The sequence below is a fragment of the Artibeus jamaicensis genome, unplaced genomic scaffold (assembly GCF_021234435.1).
Source record: "Artibeus jamaicensis isolate MK-2021 breed Jamaican fruit bat unplaced genomic scaffold, CSHL_Jam_final contig_519, whole genome shotgun sequence".
Classification (NCBI taxonomy): domain Eukaryota; kingdom Metazoa; phylum Chordata; class Mammalia; order Chiroptera; family Phyllostomidae; genus Artibeus; species Artibeus jamaicensis.
This window is the reverse complement of record NW_026521871.1, coordinates 54605540-54624634: the sequence shown is the minus strand read 5'-3', so window position 1 is coordinate 54624634 and position 19095 is coordinate 54605540. Positions and strand designations below refer to the sequence as shown.

Here is a 19095-nt window from a genome sequence, read left to right as displayed (position 1 = left end):
CAACATTACAAATCCTTTGCCCACTAATTTGCTACATCTTTGCATACTGCTACCTAGTGCTTACTCCTGCTCCAATGCTGTCCTTACTGGTTGCTGCTTCTCTTGTGTTCAGAGTGAGAAGAACATACAACTGGCCCTCCGACCGCACCCTGCCGACCGCACCCTGCATCTGGCAGTGGCAAAAGCATCGTCAGGCTCAGGGTGGGAACGTATCTTGGAGACAGCTGCTGTTTCCGAGGCGTGGCTCAGGTCCGACCTCTCCATCTACTGGTCCTGCTGTCGGTAATCTTCCCACACAGGCCTGGACCATGTCCTATCACAGTGTGAGAGATCCTTCAGGGCTCAGATGCAGCATCTGCTTGGGCAGACAAGGGCCCAGTCCAGAATGTGGGCCAGAAATTCCGGGGTCCTGGCACTCGTGCTCAAATCAGTGGTTTAAGTCTCTTCTGTGACTGAGCCGGCTCTCAGGACTTTTCCTTCAGCCTGCATTGGGGATCTTGGCTGCTGCCTTGCCCCTCTTGTCTGCCCTTAGGTTATTAGGGGGTGAAGGGGCCTCAGTTCTGGCTCTCTTCAGTCTGAACTCCTGCACAGGCCCACCTCTCTCTGACAAGGCTTCTCCACTCCAGCTCTTCCAAAGGATTTATTTATTTTCACAGAGAGGAGACGTGAAGAAGAGAAACATTGATGGATTGTCTCTGGCACACAACCCCCCCAGTGGGGACCTGGCCACAACCCAGGCATTTGCCCTGACTGGGAATCAAACCAGTGACCTTTTGGTTCACGAGCCAGTGCATAACCCACAGAGCCACACAAGCTAGAGCTCCAGCTCAGCTTTTGAGTCCCCTTTGAGGTGAACAAGGCAGTGCTGTCTGTCCTCCCTCTGGATCCCACCCTACCCACACTCTTCTCAGAACTCGGGACTGCACCTATGACCCGTCAGCTTGCCCACTGGGCAACAGCCTGGGAGATGGACTGGGGCTGGCATGTGACATGAATCAGCAAGCGTCTGTCAGTATAAAGGGAAGGGGTTTCCATTCAGACAGGGCCAAGGCTTTTTTGATCGCTTGTGGCTTTCAAATCTGATTCCTGAAATGGAGAACAGCAACCTCTCTGGTGTGTCTGGGTATACCCACCTGTGGCCTCCTACTCCCCACATCTCCCCTAAAAGCCCTTTGCCTCCTGATGGCACCATCATTCTTCAGTCTTGTGCCAAGGGCTCTGCTGGGTGCCAGGGACACAGTCCTCAGGCAGGCAGAAAGACTACGTAGTTAGTAAAAGCATGTTTAGTTCTATGAGGCAGTACAGGGAATGTTGAGGGCCTGGACCAGTAGGGAGGATCATGCTTGCCTTCTGGAGGAAGCAGCAGTGAAGCTGAAGAGAGGTCCAGAAGCAGCTGGCCGAGGAGCAAGCTGATGGAGGTCAGACTGGCAGCGAGCAGTGCGTAAGGGCCGAAGGTGGCCTCAGGAGCAGGCTAGGGGAGGGGGGTGTGTTCAGATTCAGATGTGGTGCATGAGACATCCAGATGGCACTATTTGGGGCAGGTGGTTACAGTGACAAGAGGCTCCGAAAGAAGCATGGACTGGAGACAGAGGTGTAGCCTAGGGAACAGTTACGTAGCCATTGGAGAGGATGAGATTACTTGGGGAGAGTGGCAAGGAAAAGATCAGGGGGTGTGGGCCCGAGGCCTGTGGATTCACAATCCTTCCAGGTCAAGTGGCAGAGGGGCATTGCAGGGAGGAGCAAGGATGGTGTCAAGGAACCAAGGGAAGGGATATTCTGCAAAGAACATCCAGCTGGGTCGAGTGCTACAGATCATGCCAGTGAGTTTCAGGCGGCCAGCTGGAGCGAAGCCACAGAGCCAAGTGCCAGGAAGTGCCAGGTCCTGCCCCAAGAGCTAAACATACAGCACTCAAGAATCGCCTGGCCGCACCCTGGCTGGTGTCGCTCAGGGGACTGAGCCCCAGCCTGAGGACTCAAAAAGTCACCAGCTGGATTCCCAGTCAGGGCATGTGCCCGGGTTGTGGACCAGGTCGTGCAAGAGACAACAGATCGATGTTTCGTACCCTTGTCCTCCCTTTCCCTCTTTCAGTCACCTTGGTTCTTGTCAAACCTGCGCACTTCCAGAGATGCTGACCAAGACATTCAGTGAAAGGCTGGGGGAGAGACTTCCTGCTGAAACCCTCCTGTCCCTGTGCAGTGGCCCCAGCCGTACAGACTACTGAAGCCCCAAAATGGCAACCAGGGCTTTCCAAACTGACCCCACCTCTTCCCCACAGGCTGACTGGTGATTCACCCCTCCTCACCCACTGTTTTCCCTCTTGCTGTAAGCCTCGGGCTACCAGGGAAAGGACTTCTCGGTTTCCTGTGTGGCTGACCCTGGCTGGTGAGTGTCCTGCTCAGACTCCAAGCTGCCTGCCTCCCTTCATTGAAGGTCCTTTCCAACTCCCTCCTCTTCAGGAAGACTCAGATAAATAAAGCCAGTGAACCCTTCAGCTTCCTCCCCAAGAGACTGGACATGTCCTCCCAACACACAAGCACACACACTCCTACACACACACATTCTTTACCATTCAGCCCCCCGCACCCACCCCAGCCCATTGTGATTCAGCAGCTCAAACAACTCAACTCAAGGAATCCCCTTAAATTTAGGGCGTGGGGGGGTGTGGCTCTGCCTTTCGTAGAAGCTGTGGCAGGACACTGCTCACCTGGAGGACACAGTGGCCCTCAGGCCACAGGTGTTATAAAAGGGGCAAGCCCTGCTATTGTTCGCCTGGGTTCAGAAACTTGCATTTTAGCACTTCTTCCAGAAACGCTATGTTTTTTTGTTTTGCCTTTGCTTTTTTCTTTTCTGTTAACATTAACTCTGATACAATTATGTATATTAAATCACTATGATATATAATATTTTAATATTTTATCATTTTGTTTGTTGATTGTACCTCAATTTTTAGAAAATCTGAAAATCTAAAATTTGGTCATGTACTTCTTGCACAATTAGCCCTTTATCAGATGACTTGCTTATTCTGTCGCAATGTAGTTTCAAAAACAACATTTAAAGCAAGATTTTTTTTTTTTTATTTTTAGCCCTGGCTGATGGGGCTCAGTGGATTGAGTGTTGGCCTGTGAACCGAAAGGGCACATGCCTGGGTTGCAGGCCAGGTTCCCAGTTGGGGGCGTGACAGAAGCAACCAATGGATGTCTCTCTCCCTTTCTCCCTCCCTTCCCATCTCTCTAAAAATAAGTAAATAAAATCTTTTAAAATTATTTTAAAGAATATTTTTAAATATTGTATTTATTTATTTTTGGAGAGGGGAAGGGAAGGAGAAAGATTGTGAGAGAAATATCAGTGTGTGGTTGCCTCTCGTGTGTCCCCTACTGGGGACCCGGCCTGCAACCCAGGCATGTGCCCTGACTGGGAATCGAACTGGTGACCCTTTGTTTCACAGGCCTGTGCTCAATCTACTGAGCTACACCAGCCAGGGCTACAGAATATTTTTTATTTAACTAGACCTTTTGGTTCACAGGCCAGCACTCAATCCAATGAGCCATACCAGCCAGGGCTAAAGCAAGATTCTTGTCAGAGAAGCATTCCCAGCCTGATCAGCCTAATAAATCACATAAGCTTTAACTTTTGGACAATACTGGGGAAAAAATGGCTAAAAAGTCCCCTAGGAGAACACAGCATGGATTTTTAAAGAATGGGCAGGCATTCCTGTCGGAGTCCTTTGAATTTGGAAGGGTTCTTTTGTCATTACAATCACCGAACTGGCTGGCAGCAAGTGCTTTCACTGAGGGGCAGCATACCTGGGACTGCTCGGAAAAGGCCCTGCTCCAGCCGTCGACGGTCAGCAGGTTACTGGACACGGGCCTCCTCCCATCAGGCACTGGCAGGTGGCTGGCTTGGGGCACAGATTCAAGTTCTGGCTCCATTAGTGAGGTCTCACGAGTCTGCATCCTGGCTCTGGAAGTAAAAGAGAAGCAAACTCTGAGCTTTGACCTCCCCAAGAATAATTCCAGACTTGTCATGCGACAAAAGAAAAACAAAAACCACCAGCTAGGCCCTTGCCGAGTGGCTCAGTTGGTTGCAGCGTCATCCCTTACACCACAAATGTTGCGGGTCTGATCCTTGGGTCGTGGCATTTGCAGGGGGCAATGGATCGATATTTCTCTCCCTCCCACTCTCTCCTCCTTCCTCTCTCTAAACTCAATAGTAAAATATATCCTCAGGTGAGTATTAAAATAAATCAGCTGGATAGTCCACTGTTGGTTGGTATTTTGTTAGTTGCATTCAAAAGCACGAAACTGACATGACATGATAGTGAGGTGGTGGGCATGGGCACAGCAGCCTGTCCTTCACTCATCGTGCAGACAGAAACCCCGCCCCCTGCACCCTTCCCAGGTCCAGCATAGCTGCAGCCAGCAAGGCCAGGGTAGGAGGCCACAGCATAGGCTTACTTAGTCCGAACACCTGGAGTCTGAGTAGTGCCCAGGGGCAGCTCACCTTGGGGAGTGGTGTCCTCCAGTGCTGCAGGCCTCCCAGCTTCATAGGAGCCTCCCTGCCAAGGACGCACCTGTTACCCCAGCTTCCTCTGGCCCTGGCATGTGACTATACCTGTGTATGAATATGAATCTGAAGAAGCCCTGGTCCCCCGAGAATTCCTTTGAAGGTGCACCAAGCATCCCCAAAGGCTGGGGGATGTTAAGCATGCCTTTGCTCCGTCTCTTCCCCAGAGAAGTGTCTGCAGTCTCACCCTCCATGTTCCTACAGCACTTTCATCACACAACATGGGACGTCATCACTGCGTGTGAAAACGTCTTCCCCAACCGCACTGGCTGTGAACCCCTGCAGGGTAGGGACTGTGAGCACATATCAGATGATTAGTCGGGTGAAAAAATGACCAGTCTCTGCACAATTCTTTTATTCATTCATCCAAGAAATGTTTACTGAGAACTGCTGTGTGATCAACATCTAAACACTTGTTCGTGGTTAAGACATTGCTAACCATAGAATGAGAGGAGAAAGAGAAGACGCCTGGGCCCAGGGCGCCACATCTTCCTGCCCAGTCAGGGCTGGCCATCGACAGCGGCATAGCTGGGATGAGAGGTGTCCAACAGCATGTCTCCAAGGAAGGAAAGGTGGTCCTCCTTCTCTGAGATTCCTTCCGGTTTCTGCCTCTGTCACCTTCCCCGATAACCTAACCCTTACACGGCAGAAGTTAAAGGGTCACTGATAGGACTTTTAATTTGTTTAAAATGTACTTCTAGAGCTTTTTAACTTGTTTTGCAGTCCCCTTGACATGTTAAGGAAGCACAGGCAAGGAAAATATTTCTCTCCTGATGTCGCCTCTAATCAAAAGGTGCCCAGTATTTGTGAATGCCGCCACATGTGCTCGGCACCACCCCAGTGCTGATCGGAGTAACTTGGGAGGGCCAGTGCCAGTTAGGTGAAGAGCAAGCCATGGCACTTGCCAAGACAAGACAAGAACTTTATGACTTGGAGCCTAATAAAGCTTAAAGTTCACACAACCAGACACTGCAGACTCTCAAATATCAATAGAGCTTCACAGATCAAGATCAAGCAGTACCTGACCCATCAGCCAGTCCTCTTCCCTACAGCTCCTTCCTGCTTTCCTCCCAGTTCTTGTGGCCCGAGTTTCCATGGCAACAAGTGGGCTGTTCAGTTCTGGAGTTTGGTCATGTGGCCAAGTGAGTGCTACTGGGCCCACTTCTCTCCCTTGCAAATGGCCCAAAGGAGAATACCGCCCTTGGGCTAGGGTGTCTCCCGAGATGAATCACTCAGCTCTTGTCCTCTGAAATTTATGGGGTCACTCCCACAACCGCAGGAACACAGGGACAGATGCTCATTGTTACTAGTTCTCAGTTTGTAACATTTTAATCAAAGTTACTTAAAAAGTTTTACAGCTTTGGAAATAATGATGACTCTATCTTCTGACTCTGAAATTTCACTTTATTCCTTCCATTTTAACTGCTAGCACTTTGTAACTTGAAATTTTAGGAAATACCCATAATCACTGTACTATTTTTTTTTTTGGTCTCTTTTTTTATTTAGTTATTTTTCAAGTACAGTTTTTTGTCTATTTCTCCCATCCTGGCCCCCCCCCCACCCCGTGCTCCCCACCTCCCTCCCATTTCCACCCCTCTTAGTTCTCGTCCCTGTGTCCTTCATATTTGTTCCTCCAAATCCCTCCCCTTTTTCCCCCTTAAATTCCCTTCCCTCTCCCCTCTGGTCACTGTCCCCGTTCTCTATTTCAGTGTCTTTGTTTTTATTCTGCTTGCTTGCTTGTTCTGTTGTTTAGCTTCCTGTTAAAGGTGAGATCATATGGTATTTGTCTTTCAACACCTGGCCTATTTCACTCAGCATAATGCTTTCCAGTTCCATCCATGTTGTTGCAAAGGGTAGTAGCTCCTTCTTTCTCTCTGCTGCATAGAATTCCATTGTGTATATGTACCATAATTTTTCGATCCATTCATTTACTGACGGGCACCTAGGTTGCTTCCAACTCTTGGCTATTGTAAATTGTGCTGCTATGAACATTGGGGTGCACAGGTTCTTTGAAATTGATGTTTTAGGATTCTTAGGATATAATCCTAGCAGTGGAATTGCTGGGTCAAAAGGCAGGTTGATTTTTATTTTTCTGAGAAAAATTCCATACTGTTTTCCATAATGGTTGTACCAGTCTGCAATCCCACCAGCAGTGAACTAAGGACCCCTTTTCCCCACAACCTCTCCAACATTTGTTGTTTGTTGCTTTGTTTATGATAGCCATCCTGACCGGTGTAAGTGGTATCTCATTGTAGTTTTAATTTGCATCTCTCTGATAGCTAACGATATTGAGCATCTCTTCATGTGTCTCTGGATATTCTGTATGTCCTCCTTGAAGAAGTGTCTGTTCAAGTCCCTTTCCATTTTTTAATTGGGTTAGATATCTTCTTAGAGTGGAGTCGTGTAAGTGTACTATTTTTTTTAAAAAGAAATTTGGAAGGGGGGGAGAGAAACATCAATGTATGGTTGCCTCTCGTGCACCCTCTACTGGGGGGCCTGGCCTGCAACCCAGGCATGTGCCCTGACCAGGAATCGAACTGGCGACCCTTTGGTTCTCAGGTGAGCACTCAGTTCACTGAGCCACACCAGCCAGGGCATCACTGCACTATTTTTATACAGCAATTTAACAGCACTGAGGAGATCCAGGTTTAAAAAGATTTTCCCGAGTTTTCATTTTCATAATTAGGCTTTGTCCTCCTTTCTCCTGGTGTTGAGGACTTGTCCTACTTCCTTAAGACTCTGACCCAACGCCATAAATGGTGTGGGAGAAGCTGCTAAAAAAAGCAGATGGAAGCAGACACCCTCTAATGTAGGTTCTGAAGCAATTTCGGTTACCCAACTTTCTTTTTCCATAAATATCAGGGCTGAAGGTAGTGTTCCTCGTTTGATAAGATTTTTAACAGTTTCAAAGAACTTTCACAAAAGGGTACTCATGTTGTCAGGGTTGGCTCCGCAGATGTAGGACTTTCATCAGTGGTAACTCTTATCTGCAGGATACCAAGTGTTATGTGGTTATTAAAAGAGGCAGTTTTAATTCCAAAATTTACTTCCCCCTGTTACCTACCCAAGTGCGAAGTGGCCTCTGTTACCAGACGGTGCATAATGGATGTCCCGAGGAGTAGAAATTAATTGCAAGTAGCCATAACCCAACATAAAAATAGTAAATCTGTTTAAATGACCAACACACCTTCCCCAGGCCAGCTCTCCCTTCTCTACCTCTGACACCGAACACAGCTCATCCTTCCCTCTCCTCCCTTGTGCCCACCTCTGCAGGGAATGGTTCCTCGTGAGCCTCTGGGCTGCACCACACTGGCTGTAAAGTGCCTTCGGCCATTTCTTTTTAGACTCCAAAACCTACCCCAGTACCTGTGGCCATTTAAGGCAGGACACGTAGATCTAGAAAGTTGTAGATTTAGAAAGTTGTAGATCGCGGACTCTTTCAATAGCCTGTGCCCCCTTCAATGGGCTTATTCCTCATTCTTGACTCCCACAGTTTACTCCAGAAATGCTGATTCCCTCCTGTAATGGGCACCATTGTTTCTAGGCTTTCTTCAAGACCACACTGAAATGCTGCTACTCAAGTCAAAAGCTCCCTTTCATAGCTCTGGGTCTACGGTCTTTGGTTCACTCCTTTTAAAGACACTTACCACACACTGCTTGCCAACTGGAAGTATTTGTAGATCTCTCCTCTGCTGTTAGATTGTATAAGGGCAGGTACTGGGTCTTATTTATCTCATTCTTCTCTGAAGACAGGAACTGCTAGACAAGTGAATAGAGGAGTCAGGTCGGCCAACCGTCTGGCCTCCGCCTTGCTCTGGGTTTACATCCCCCTCCAAGAGAAGGGGGCTGTTTCTGTGTGCAGGGTCGAGCAGAAAACAAAGTGTTCAGGACGCTCTACTTGTTGCAGCAAATGAAGAAGCGTGGGCAGTGAAGGTGGAACACACACCTGGACGTCCCCAATCTTCCCCCGTTGCTATCACCCCACTGTGGCTGCTGACCCTCTGACACAGGCAAGTAGCTTAGTGTGGGGGGCTTGTGGAGCTCGCAGTGTAATCTGAAGCGGCCCCTAGTATGGAGGACCCTGAGAGGTCTTTGCAGCTGGCCACTCCAGATTGGTAGGTGGCAGAGGATTTACAGAGAGCCTGTCTTGGGGAGCCGAAAAAAGCTTATCTACCTGACCACCAGAATCTTAAAGTTTATACAGAGGCTTTAACTAAGTCACGAATACCGTCCAGAAGGTTTCAGCACGGTACCACTATCTCAAAACTGTGTTCTTGGGCACTTATATATAGCACACAAGGGCAAGCGGACACAAGCTCCGCGGATCAGGGGATGCACGGGTCCAACTCGCGGGGCGACTGGCCATCGGGTCCTCTCAATGAACTCCTCCAACTGAGGAGTCGTGGGACCTGCAGTGTGTTTTCTGGAGATAGCGGAGCTGGAGAGAAAAGGGAGCGACCCACACCCTCCGGAGGGGACTACAGGGTGGGAGGAAGCGGCCGCACCTTCCCGGGGGCCCGCCTCCTCTTCCGGCCCCCACCCCCTCCACCGCGCACTCGCGGGTGAGGGCGGTGCGTGGGGCGGAGAGAGGGCGGAGGCGGGCGGGCGCTCGAGACCGCGGCGCCAGGTGGGGCTTGGGCGGTCGCGCGCGCGCGCGCGCGCTCGCGTGCGTAAGTGGGCGCGGTCCCCAGCACGCTGTGCGCCAGGCGGATGTCCGGGTCGGCTGGGCCGGGGCCGCGGACGAGATGGCGGAAGGCGGAGGCTGCGGTGAGCGACCCGATGCGGAGACCCAGAAATCCGAACTTAGGGCCTTGATGAGGACCACGCTCCAGCGAGGGGCTCAGTGGTGAGCACCGGGTCCTCTTTTCCGCCGCGCAGGGTCAGGGGCCGGGGCTCTGGCGCTCAGGCTAGGACCCTCCTCGGCTTGAGTTGGGGCCCGGCGGAGGCGATGTTAGTGACCCTGAGAAGAGTGGCCTGACCCCGGCCCCTCAGGAGCGGGACCCTGAGATTATTTTGGGGCAGTGTGGGCGGAGTCTAGGGTCGTCTCGGCTCTTTCCGAGCCCCAGGGTGCGGACCCAGCGGACGAAAGGGCTGCTGGATGGAGTAAAGGGGGAGTGCTCACACGGACTTTGAGGATGGGAAGAGTCCTTTACCTTCGAGGACTCGCTGAGTGACCTTGGGCGAAGGTGTCCACACATCACAGACCGGGGTCCTTCCTATTAAAAGCCCTCCCTCACCCCTGCCTCAGTGGGTAGAGGCGAAGCTCAGAAGTAGGTATTTTGTAACTTGTAAACTGCAGAACAGATGTCAAGGTCAAGCTGAACAAATACATGTCTGCGAGCCCCAGGTCATTTTAGTAGCAAATGTCAAAAATAATTGTGGCGGCAGCAGCATTGCAGAGCCTAGATGAAAAGATAAGCCTGGCCTTTAGAAGAGCAAATCTGAGGCAAGAGTTTTCTTACTAAATTGTTTAGTAGAAGGAACAGTATTTCCATTAAAAGAGATTCCTGGGTGATATTATCGTGTGGGAGTAGAAGAGTGGGGCTTGGCTTTGCCTCGAATGTTATTGAGCACCCCTCTTTCAAAACCATGGTGGTGTTGATAATGCCTCTTACAGTGAGGAGGGAATTGAGTAGGGAAGAGAGACTCGGGTTAGGGGGAACTGACACACTGCTTTAGTGTTCTGGAACCAGCCACCTGTGGACGGCAGAGCAAGCAGAGGCGCTTCTGGAAGTTATTCTGCATAGGGGGATACATGAAGAATGCCCAGCAGAAGCATAGGAAGTTTGAGAGAGACTAAAGTCACATACTACAAGGGTTTGGAGGGAAAAGAGCATTTTAAAGATTTGAATGTATTTTTACGTATCCTTGTGGTCTCTAGAAAGCTGCCTGATCTCTGAGGTTTGTTGGTTATAAAATTTGAAGGACTCACCATATAATTGTTGTACTTTGTTTCCCCACAGAGATTTCCTCCTTTGTCTTAATTGAAAAACAGCGTAAAGATACTTTTATAGTTTTATGAAAAAGATTTTATTTTTTAAAGATTTTTATTTTAGAGAGAGGGGAATGGAGGGAGAAAGAGGAAAACATCACTGTGCAAGAGAAACGTCATTTGGCTGCCTTTTGCATGTCCCCAACTGGGGACCTGGCCTGCAATTCAGGCATGTGCCCTGACCAGGAATCTAACTAGCAACCTCCCAGTTCACAGGCTGGCTCTCAGTCTACTGAGCTACACCAGCTAGGGCTGTGGTTTTGTTGTTTTTTGTAATAGTTTTAAAATATAACCAGATTGACTTGGTTTTTGGCAAGAAAAATATATGTAGACACTATTATATATGAGGTTTGTCCAGAAGGTATCCAGTGTTGTAATATGGAAACTAGAGACATTTACTGAAGAAGATACAAGAGACAAGAAACATTGTACACAGGACAGTGATACATTAGCCCCCTTCAGAGTAGGCCCCCTGGGCCCTCACACAGTTCTCCCAGTCGCAGTCAGCTGCCCAGTCGTATTTTCCTGAATCTCACTGATGGTCCGAAATCTCTCCCCTTTCAAAGGTGATTTTAGTTTTGGGAAAAGCCGGAAGTCACAGGGCGCCTAATCTGGGCTGTAGGGGGGCTGAGTCACCTAGGTAATCGGATGTTTTGCCAAAAAAGTCTGCTTGAGATGTGATACGTGAGCAGGCACGTTGTCATGATAAGGCTGCCAATCACCAGTTGCCCACAGCTGTGGCCTCTGAATCATCCAGTTAGATTCCCACAGAGGGATGTTCAGGCTTAACGCAAAATTTGACTCCGATTCGTTGCTCTCTACTCAGTCATTTTGAATGCAATGGCCACACAGTACACATGTTCACTCAATGGCATCTACTCCCATACTGACTAGTATAGTAAAGTTGTCATTGTTCACGCATGTGCATTCCAGTCCACTTTCTTTGGCTGCCAAGTTATGTTGATGTGCAAACTGTTCTGATTATATTAATAGCTGGATCTTTTCCAGACAGACCCAGTATATGTCTGTGTGTGTGTGTGTGTGTATATATATACACACATACATGTACACACACATTTTAAAAACATTTTCATTTCTTGATTTAAGAGAGTGAGAGAGAAATAATTGATCTCTTGTTCCACTTATTTATGACTTCATTGGTTGATTCTTATATTCTTATATGTGCCCTGACTGGGGATTGAACCCTCAACCTTGGTGTATGGTTATGACGCTGTAACCAATGGAGCTACTTGCCCAGGGCCACTTTTTTTTTTTTTTTAAGATTTTATTTATTTATTTATTTATCTTTAGAGGGGAAGGAGAGAGGGAGAGAAACATTAATGTGTGGTTGCCTTTTGTGCATCCCCTGCTGGGAACTGGCCTGCAACCCAGGCATGTGCCCTGACTGGGAATCAAACCGTGATGCTCTGGCTTACAACTTTTTTTTTTTTTTTATATATCTTGTTTGGTCTTTAAAGGACTTCTGAAGTGTGTTATTATTCCACTTTCAGAAAAAAATTAGTTTAATGCTATTCATGTCGAGCAAAGCAGTGTAACCAAATTGCCTACCTGGGCAAGGATGAAATTAGTGATTTGGTTATTAGCAAACAAGATTTTAGCCATACAAATATTTCCTTTTTAAAAAATATTTATTTATTTTTAGAGAGAGGGAAAGGGGAGGAGAAAGGGAGAGAAACATCAATGTGTGGTTGCCTCTTGTGCACTTCCTACTGGGGACCTGGCCCACAACCCAGGCATGTGTCCTGACTGGAAATTAAACCAGTAACCCCTTGGTTCACAAGCCAGCACTCAGTCCACTGAGCCACACCAGCCAGGGCTAAACAGTTCCTTTAAATAAGCATTTTGAAGCCAGTCATTTCCTTCTTTTCATTTATTTATCCTTCAGCAATTATTTCACTTACTGGATACTTTGGGAAGTATCCTTGACCCTCTGTGCCATGTGGGGCCTGGCTCTGCTCCTATTTCAGAGTTTTTTTTCAGTGGGGATTGCTTGCTCCCCAAGTTGAAAGACTATAAAAAAAAATCAAGGGAATAGCTGCAGAAACTTTACAACCTCAGTTCGTCTGCTACAGTAACTTTGTGTCTGTCTCTAGGTATCTTATTGACAGCCGGTGGTTCAAACAGTGGAAGAAGTATGTGGGCTTCGACAGCTGGGATATGTACAACGTGGGTGAGCACAACCTGTTTCCTGGTCCGATAGATAACTCCGGACTCTTCTCAGGTGCAGTATCCTGTCGCTTCTCCAACTGAATGTTCACCTGGGCAGAGGTCTGAGGTTGTGTTTGTATGTGACTCAAACAGTGTAAACCTGACTTTCCTCCTGTGAGGGGAAAGAAACAAGGGTCCTCTGTTTGTGCCTATGGGGGAGGTCTTTGCAGACCCTAAGTTAACTGCTTCTTACAAGAACATGCATCTAGTATTTAAAATTTCTCCCTTTCCTTGCAGACTAGTTCTGTTGGGAGTTTTAGCTTACTATATGGAATGGAAAGAAATAGGATGTCATTTTGAAATTGTACCTGGAATCTGAAATTTGGGGACCAGACCTTACAGTAGACACATTGTTGACTCGTCAGCATTCATCAGTATTTCTTTGATGGCTGTGTTCGTCATAGAGGTTGCATGAGGAGGGTGGAGCATCGGTAGAGTCAAGTTCATAGTCAGCTCCCAGTGGAAGGAGTGAAAAAGTGTTTGAAAAAGTGATGGATGACATGCTGGAGCTTAGCTCGCACCACTATACTCACGGAGAGGACAGTCAGCCTTTCCTTGGCTTTGTTCTGCCTGCCTTTAGACTCTCTTGCAAGCAGGACAGAGGTGATTTGTCTCCTGTGCCCAAAATCAGGGCAGCAGGAAGGCAGATGACGCATGAGGCTCGATCCAAGTGCCTGACATTAACCTGGGTGCCTTTAAAAAGGACCACTGCTTCAGCTCAGACCTTGTTTAGGGCATCTGAGTTACATAACAATGTCATATGCTTTGCTTATACCATGAAGTTGCCTTGAGGGATCGTCACAAAATGTTTGCATTTTGTCCTTTTCTCTCTTTTTCAAAGAATTCTTAAGGCTTTTAAAAATAGTAACAATGATGAGCATTCTAGAGCTGGAGGGGCTCAGGGACGTCATGTTCATGACCTTCAGCTAAGGGCAAGCATTCCCTCCGTGGTCTCCCAGTTTGATGTCACCTAGCTTTGGCCTGAAACATTTGCTGTGTGCTTCAGAGAAGTACATTCCATTCAAACCCTGGAACATCGATAGTGCGGGAATGACTTTTCTCTGGCGAACGAGGATCACCTCCTTCATTCCTAGGCTCTCAGTCACTTGCCAGTCCCAGAGTGGCTGCCTTCCACCTAGAGTCATGGGTGTGGTCTGGAAGGGACTCATGAAAGTTTGGGAGGTTGGGGGTAAGCATATTTTTGCTGGTGTTATCTACACAGCACCCCTCTCTCATTTCCACCTGTGCTCCTGCTGTTCATCAGGCGGGCACCTGCTTAGACCAGCCTGTGCTCTCACCTTCTTTATTTACCTCTGTGTCAAAGACATTTGCAGAGGCTAAATTTTCATTTCAGACCCCTGTGTGATTTTTAGCATGGTGCTGATCCAGTTTAATTTTTTTTTCCTTGGGAAAAAGAGAGAGAGAGATCGATTTTTTGTTCTACTTGTTTATGCATTCTTTGGTGAATGTATGTGCCTTGACCAGGATTGAACCCACAACCTTGGCATATTGCGAATCAAACTGGCAACTTTGCTTTTCTGGGAAGATGCTCAACCCACTGAGCCATGCCAGCAGGGCCATCTTAATCATTTTTTTTGAAGTGTACAGTTTAGTAGTATTCTCATTGCCATGCAGGCAGTCCCCAGACTGTTTCATCATGCGACACTGAAACTGCAACTATTAAACATTAAGGCCCTGTCTGCACTCCCCCAGCCCCTGGCAGCCACCATTGCACTTTCTGTCTCTGAATCTGACTTCTCTAGTTAACTTGTGAAAGTGGGATTGTACTGTATTTGTCTTACTGTGACTGGCCTATTTCGTTTAGCATGATGTCCTCTGGGTTCATCTGTGTTGTAGCGTGTGTTGGAATTGACTTCCTTTAAAGCAGGGGTGTCAAACTCATTTTCACCGGGGGCCACATCAGCCTCGTGGTTGCCTTCAAAGGGCCGAATGTCACTTTAGGACTGTGTACATGTAACTGCTCCTTAACTGGTAAGCGAGAGCTTGGTGCGGCTGCTGGGTAGGAACAAGGTGCTGGGCTGTATAAAACGAGGTGGAGGGTCGGCCTGTGGGCCTTGTGTTTGCCACCTGCACTTTAAAGGCTGAAGAATACTTCACAGTGTGCATGTCCCACATCTTTCCACTCACCCATCTCACTCAACACAACTTCCTGTTCTCAGAGGCTCTTTAATCCCTTTCCTTTTACCCTGGAAATGAAACTGCAGAGGTCGATCGGATCTGAAATTTGCCCTGACACAGGGCGGAAGACCTATCGGGACAGGGCGATGGGGTCCCTTGGTGAACTTGTGAATGCTGCTTAAGGTTTTCATCTTTAACACCGTCTGCCTTAAGTCACAGATGAGGAGCCCTATTGTGGGTCCTTTGTGTTTCCCAGTTTCATGGCTTCACTTGCTGGCTGGAGAGCAGTGGTCGGCACTACTGCAGGAGTGGGCTGGACAGCGTGGGCTTAGTGGGGAAGCTCCCTGCGGGCGGGGGCGGTCTTCGCTCTGTCCAGGCCCTGCATCCTCCCTGGAGGGAGTACGTTTCAGACCGTGGATGTCCGCTTCCGACTCCTGGTCGTGTAGCCTCTCTGGTGGGTGTCAGGTGGATGCTTAGCACGTTAAAGATGTCCTCCCTCCTGGGATGGGGGCCGTGTCCAGCCGAGTTTTGACTTGGAGCGTTGAAAACTACGTATGCTAAATGACTCTTGGTGAAATAAACTTAACCTCAGTGACTTGCTTGTTTGCTTCCTTAGTAAATTTTTTCAGGGGAAGCCAGCATCTGACCTTAATGTAGTTTTACTATGCAGAACATTATGTTAAATATTTATAGTAATGAGCCATTTTAATTGTGGAATCTGGAAGTACTTTGAAAATGTTAATTGGAGCTTTTCTCTCTTACTCTCCAAGTTCCTCAGAAAACGTTCAGAAAGTGTGGCTAGAGACCAAGGCAGTCGGGCCTACTCTGTGACAGCCAATGACAGAATTCTGTAATTTTGTGCCATTCTTATAAATAAATAATTTTCTGAAGAAGACATAAGAAATATGTAAAACAAACATTTCCTGGGAGAGGAGCAGTGAGTTATAAGCTGTTTCCTTTTTTAGATCCCGAGAGTCAGACCTTGAAAGAACACTTAATTGATGAGTTGGACTACGTACTGGTCCCAGCCGAGGCCTGGAACAAGCTGCTGAACTGGTACGGCTGTGTGGAAGGCCAGCAGCCCATCGTCAGGAAGGTGAGTGCGCGCCGTCACACCTGCTGGTCGCCGTCTGTGGCTGCTCCCTGGCCACACGGGGAGCTGTACGTACCTACATGGTTGCATGGACGTATTTGAGACCTTTTTTCTGGTTCTCCATTGGGAGCTGTGGTTGTGAGTGGTGGTGAGTGAGGCTGCTCCCCGAGGATGTTACAGCGAGTGGCCTCCAAACATCAGCGCCACCCAGTGGCTGGGGATGTGTTTGGCGGTGCCATGAGAGCCCTCTGCGTGTGAGAGGGCGTTCGCTCAGGGTCCTGTGGACATACAGTAATGTACTGCTTCTCGTCTGTCTCACAGCCCTGCTGATGCTGCTTTTCCCCTGTATCTTCAAGTCTTTGGCCACACCGTAGAGTTTCTCAAAAAGCAGTTTATAACCCAGAGGGGAACACCTCTTAGAAAGCCAGATTGTTAATTCCTTGTGGACAGGACTCAGAAGACCACTGCCCTGACCCCCACAGTAAGCCCACCCTCCCAGAGGGGAGGTCACAGGGGCCTGCGTGCCTGCCGATGGGTGGGCAGCACGTGCACCTCTCCGCCTGGTCTGTTGTTCCCCAACTTAGCAGAGTAGGAGGGAGCTGTAGTCCTGAAGCCGTGCTGCTAGGAGTCACTATTCAGGGCCAGAACCACCTTATTTTTCTTCAGCTTGAACCTGGGACCCGAAAAGGGGTTAGGGATCAAGAGTTCAGCAGCACACCGGCTTCCTGCGGATGCCCCCTGGTGCCCAAGGGCTGCCATGTGGTGAGTGTCCCTCCCAAGGGCTCACCCGTGGTCTCTAGTCCTCCAGGTTGATGGACTCCGTGATGTGCGGGAAATCCCATGACCCTCTCGGAGACAGACAAGGAATCCTCTGTTGTGTGGCGGTGCCGTCAGCTCTGGTTCCACCTCGGTGCTCTTGGTTGGCTCTGATGAGTGGAAATGAGGTGTTTAAAATCCTCAGACAGATGCCGGTGGCTTTAAAAACTGTACTTTTGATCCCTTAATCACTTAAGAAAGGTGATTACCCGTGGATTCTGCCTTTTGCCACTGCCGAGCCACGTTGCTTCCGAGACGGCACAGGCGTGGAACCGCAGCTCCCCTTCCTGTGCCTCTTCCGCAGGTTGTGGAGCACGGCCTGTTCGTCAAGCACTGCAAGGTGGAGGTGTATTTACTGGAACTGAAGCTCTGTGAGAACAGCGATCCCACCAATGTGCTGAGTTGCCATTTCAGCAAGGCGGATACCATCGGTGAGTAGCTGGGCTGGGCCTCCAGGTATCCGGTTGAGAGGGCGCAACACATCGTGGCTGATGGGAGGGAAGCTGGGACGCCCTCTGCAGACTTGTTACCAGCCCGTCTCGGGCTGTGTCACCTGTGCCCCAGGGCGTCCTGATGGTGAGCCAAGCCCGTGAATGGTGTTCTAAAGTGCACCAGGCGTGGTCACTGCCCATCTGTCACAGGGTAGAAATGCGATTTGGAGCTTAAAGTAACTTGACTAAAAAATCTCAGTGAGAAAGTGGCAGAGCCAGTATTTGAAACCAGGTCTGTCTTAACTGGAAACATTAGTTTTCTCACTTTGCCACTTTGTACTGTGACAACGGGACCCATGTCATCAGAGAAGGAGAAGCATAGGGCAGTTTCCCGGTGCGTTAGTGCCAGAGGGCATCCCTGGAAGATGCTTGGCCTGAGGTCGGTCAGCACTCCCGATCCAGAGAATTCTGTGACCATCCGAAAAGGCAGGATGGGAGCATTCGCTCGCCAGGACTACCTATAGCCTTCCCTCCAGAGAGGCCCTGAGTGACGTTTCTGCCTGTCCCCAGCGACCATCGAGAAGAAGATGCGGAAGCTCTTCAACATCCCTGCGGAGCGTGAAACGCGGCTGTGGAACAAGTACATGAACAATTCCTACGAGCAGCTGAGCAAGCTAGACAACACTGTCCAGGATGCGGGGCTGTACCAGGGTCAGGTAGGAGGGCTCGGGCACGCCTCGGCCGGCAGCGCCGCCCGGGCGAGTGGCACGTCAGCAGTGAGGTGAGTCACACGTCCCTCACGTGGTGTTCCTTTCCACTCAGGTGCTAGTGATTGAGCCTCAAAATGAAGATGGCACATGGCCGAGGCAGACCCTGCAGTCAAAGTAAGTGAGCTTCTTCTCCCCGTGGCTGGGCACAGGTGTCAGACAGATACTTTCCTAAGGCAGTTACTTATGCTAAGAAAAAAATGCTCTTAATCGGGTGGAAAAATATATCTGATTCCGTACCCAGGGTCAGTAATCCCAGCAGAAGGCCTGGTCTTTGGTGAGCAACACCGGGGCAGCTGTCCGTGGGAAGGCTGCTGGGGCGTGTGACCCAGGCGGGAGCCTTGTCAGGAGAAGGAGAGAAGGGAAGGAAAGGGCCAAGGTCTGGCGGTGCAGCTCTGCCAACAGGTGGCTTCATTTCTGTCCAGGGGGCTCCAGGAACCTCTGTCTCAGGAGATGGTCGTGCGCGGTGTGGAATTGTGCATGTCCTGAGAAGGGGCCAGAAAGAAGTGATGGCCTTCCTGATGTGAGGTGGGGGAGTAGTGTCTGTGCGCCCATCGTTATGGAGACAGGGCTGGGCTTTGCCTTCTCCCTCAGTCAGGCCTTGGACAGTGGCTCTTTCATAGGTGTGGGCTCGTGGCTCCTTTGAGAATCACGAAAACTACAAGCTGTCTCTTAAACATGCAAGCAGACACATTTTGCCAACAGACTTGAGGGTTTTACAGGCACCCCGAAGCCACGGACTCCAGTTTAAGAACTAGATACTGAAAAGGTGACAAAGACTTTGTAACGCTCCCCCACCCTCAGTGCCCACATCCTAATGCCCAGAAGCTATGGAAACATTAGGTTACGTGGCAGAGGGACTTTGCAGATACAATTAAGGACCTTGAGATGGGGAGACCGTCCTGGATTGTCTGGGTGGGCCTGTTGTAATCACAAGGGTCCATGTAAGTGAAAGGAGCGGGACATCACATTGGATGTCAGCAGTAATGGGAAAATAAAAATTTCAAACTGGAGTTACGACAGAGAAGGAGATGGGGAGATGGAAGCAGAGTCACGGTGATGAA

General features: G+C 49.2%; 1 protein-coding gene across 5 annotated transcripts in view; it reads left to right on the top strand.

The window, feature by feature from the left end:
- Positions 1-9258: 9258 nt before the first annotated feature.
- USP4 (ubiquitin specific peptidase 4) overlaps positions 9259-19095 on the top strand; it is a 37917-nt gene continuing 28080 nt past the window's right edge. For 2 of the 5 annotated variants that reach the window (XM_037128412.2, XM_037128411.2), the window contains exons 1-6: positions 9261-9410; positions 12671-12798; positions 15890-16020; positions 17138-17264; positions 17835-17980; positions 18087-18148. In XM_037128412.2, the coding sequence (XP_036984307.2) occupies positions 9310-9410; positions 12671-12798; positions 15890-16020; positions 17138-17264; positions 17835-17980; positions 18087-18148 (695 nt within the window). In that variant the 5' untranslated portion in view covers positions 9261-9309. Of the gene's footprint in view, positions 9411-12670; positions 12799-15889; positions 16021-17137; positions 17265-17834; positions 17981-18086; positions 18149-18456; positions 18560-19095 lie in introns of all 5 variants that reach the window. The other 3 variants (XM_037128416.2, XM_037128414.2, XM_037128415.2) reach the window with 3 other exon arrangements.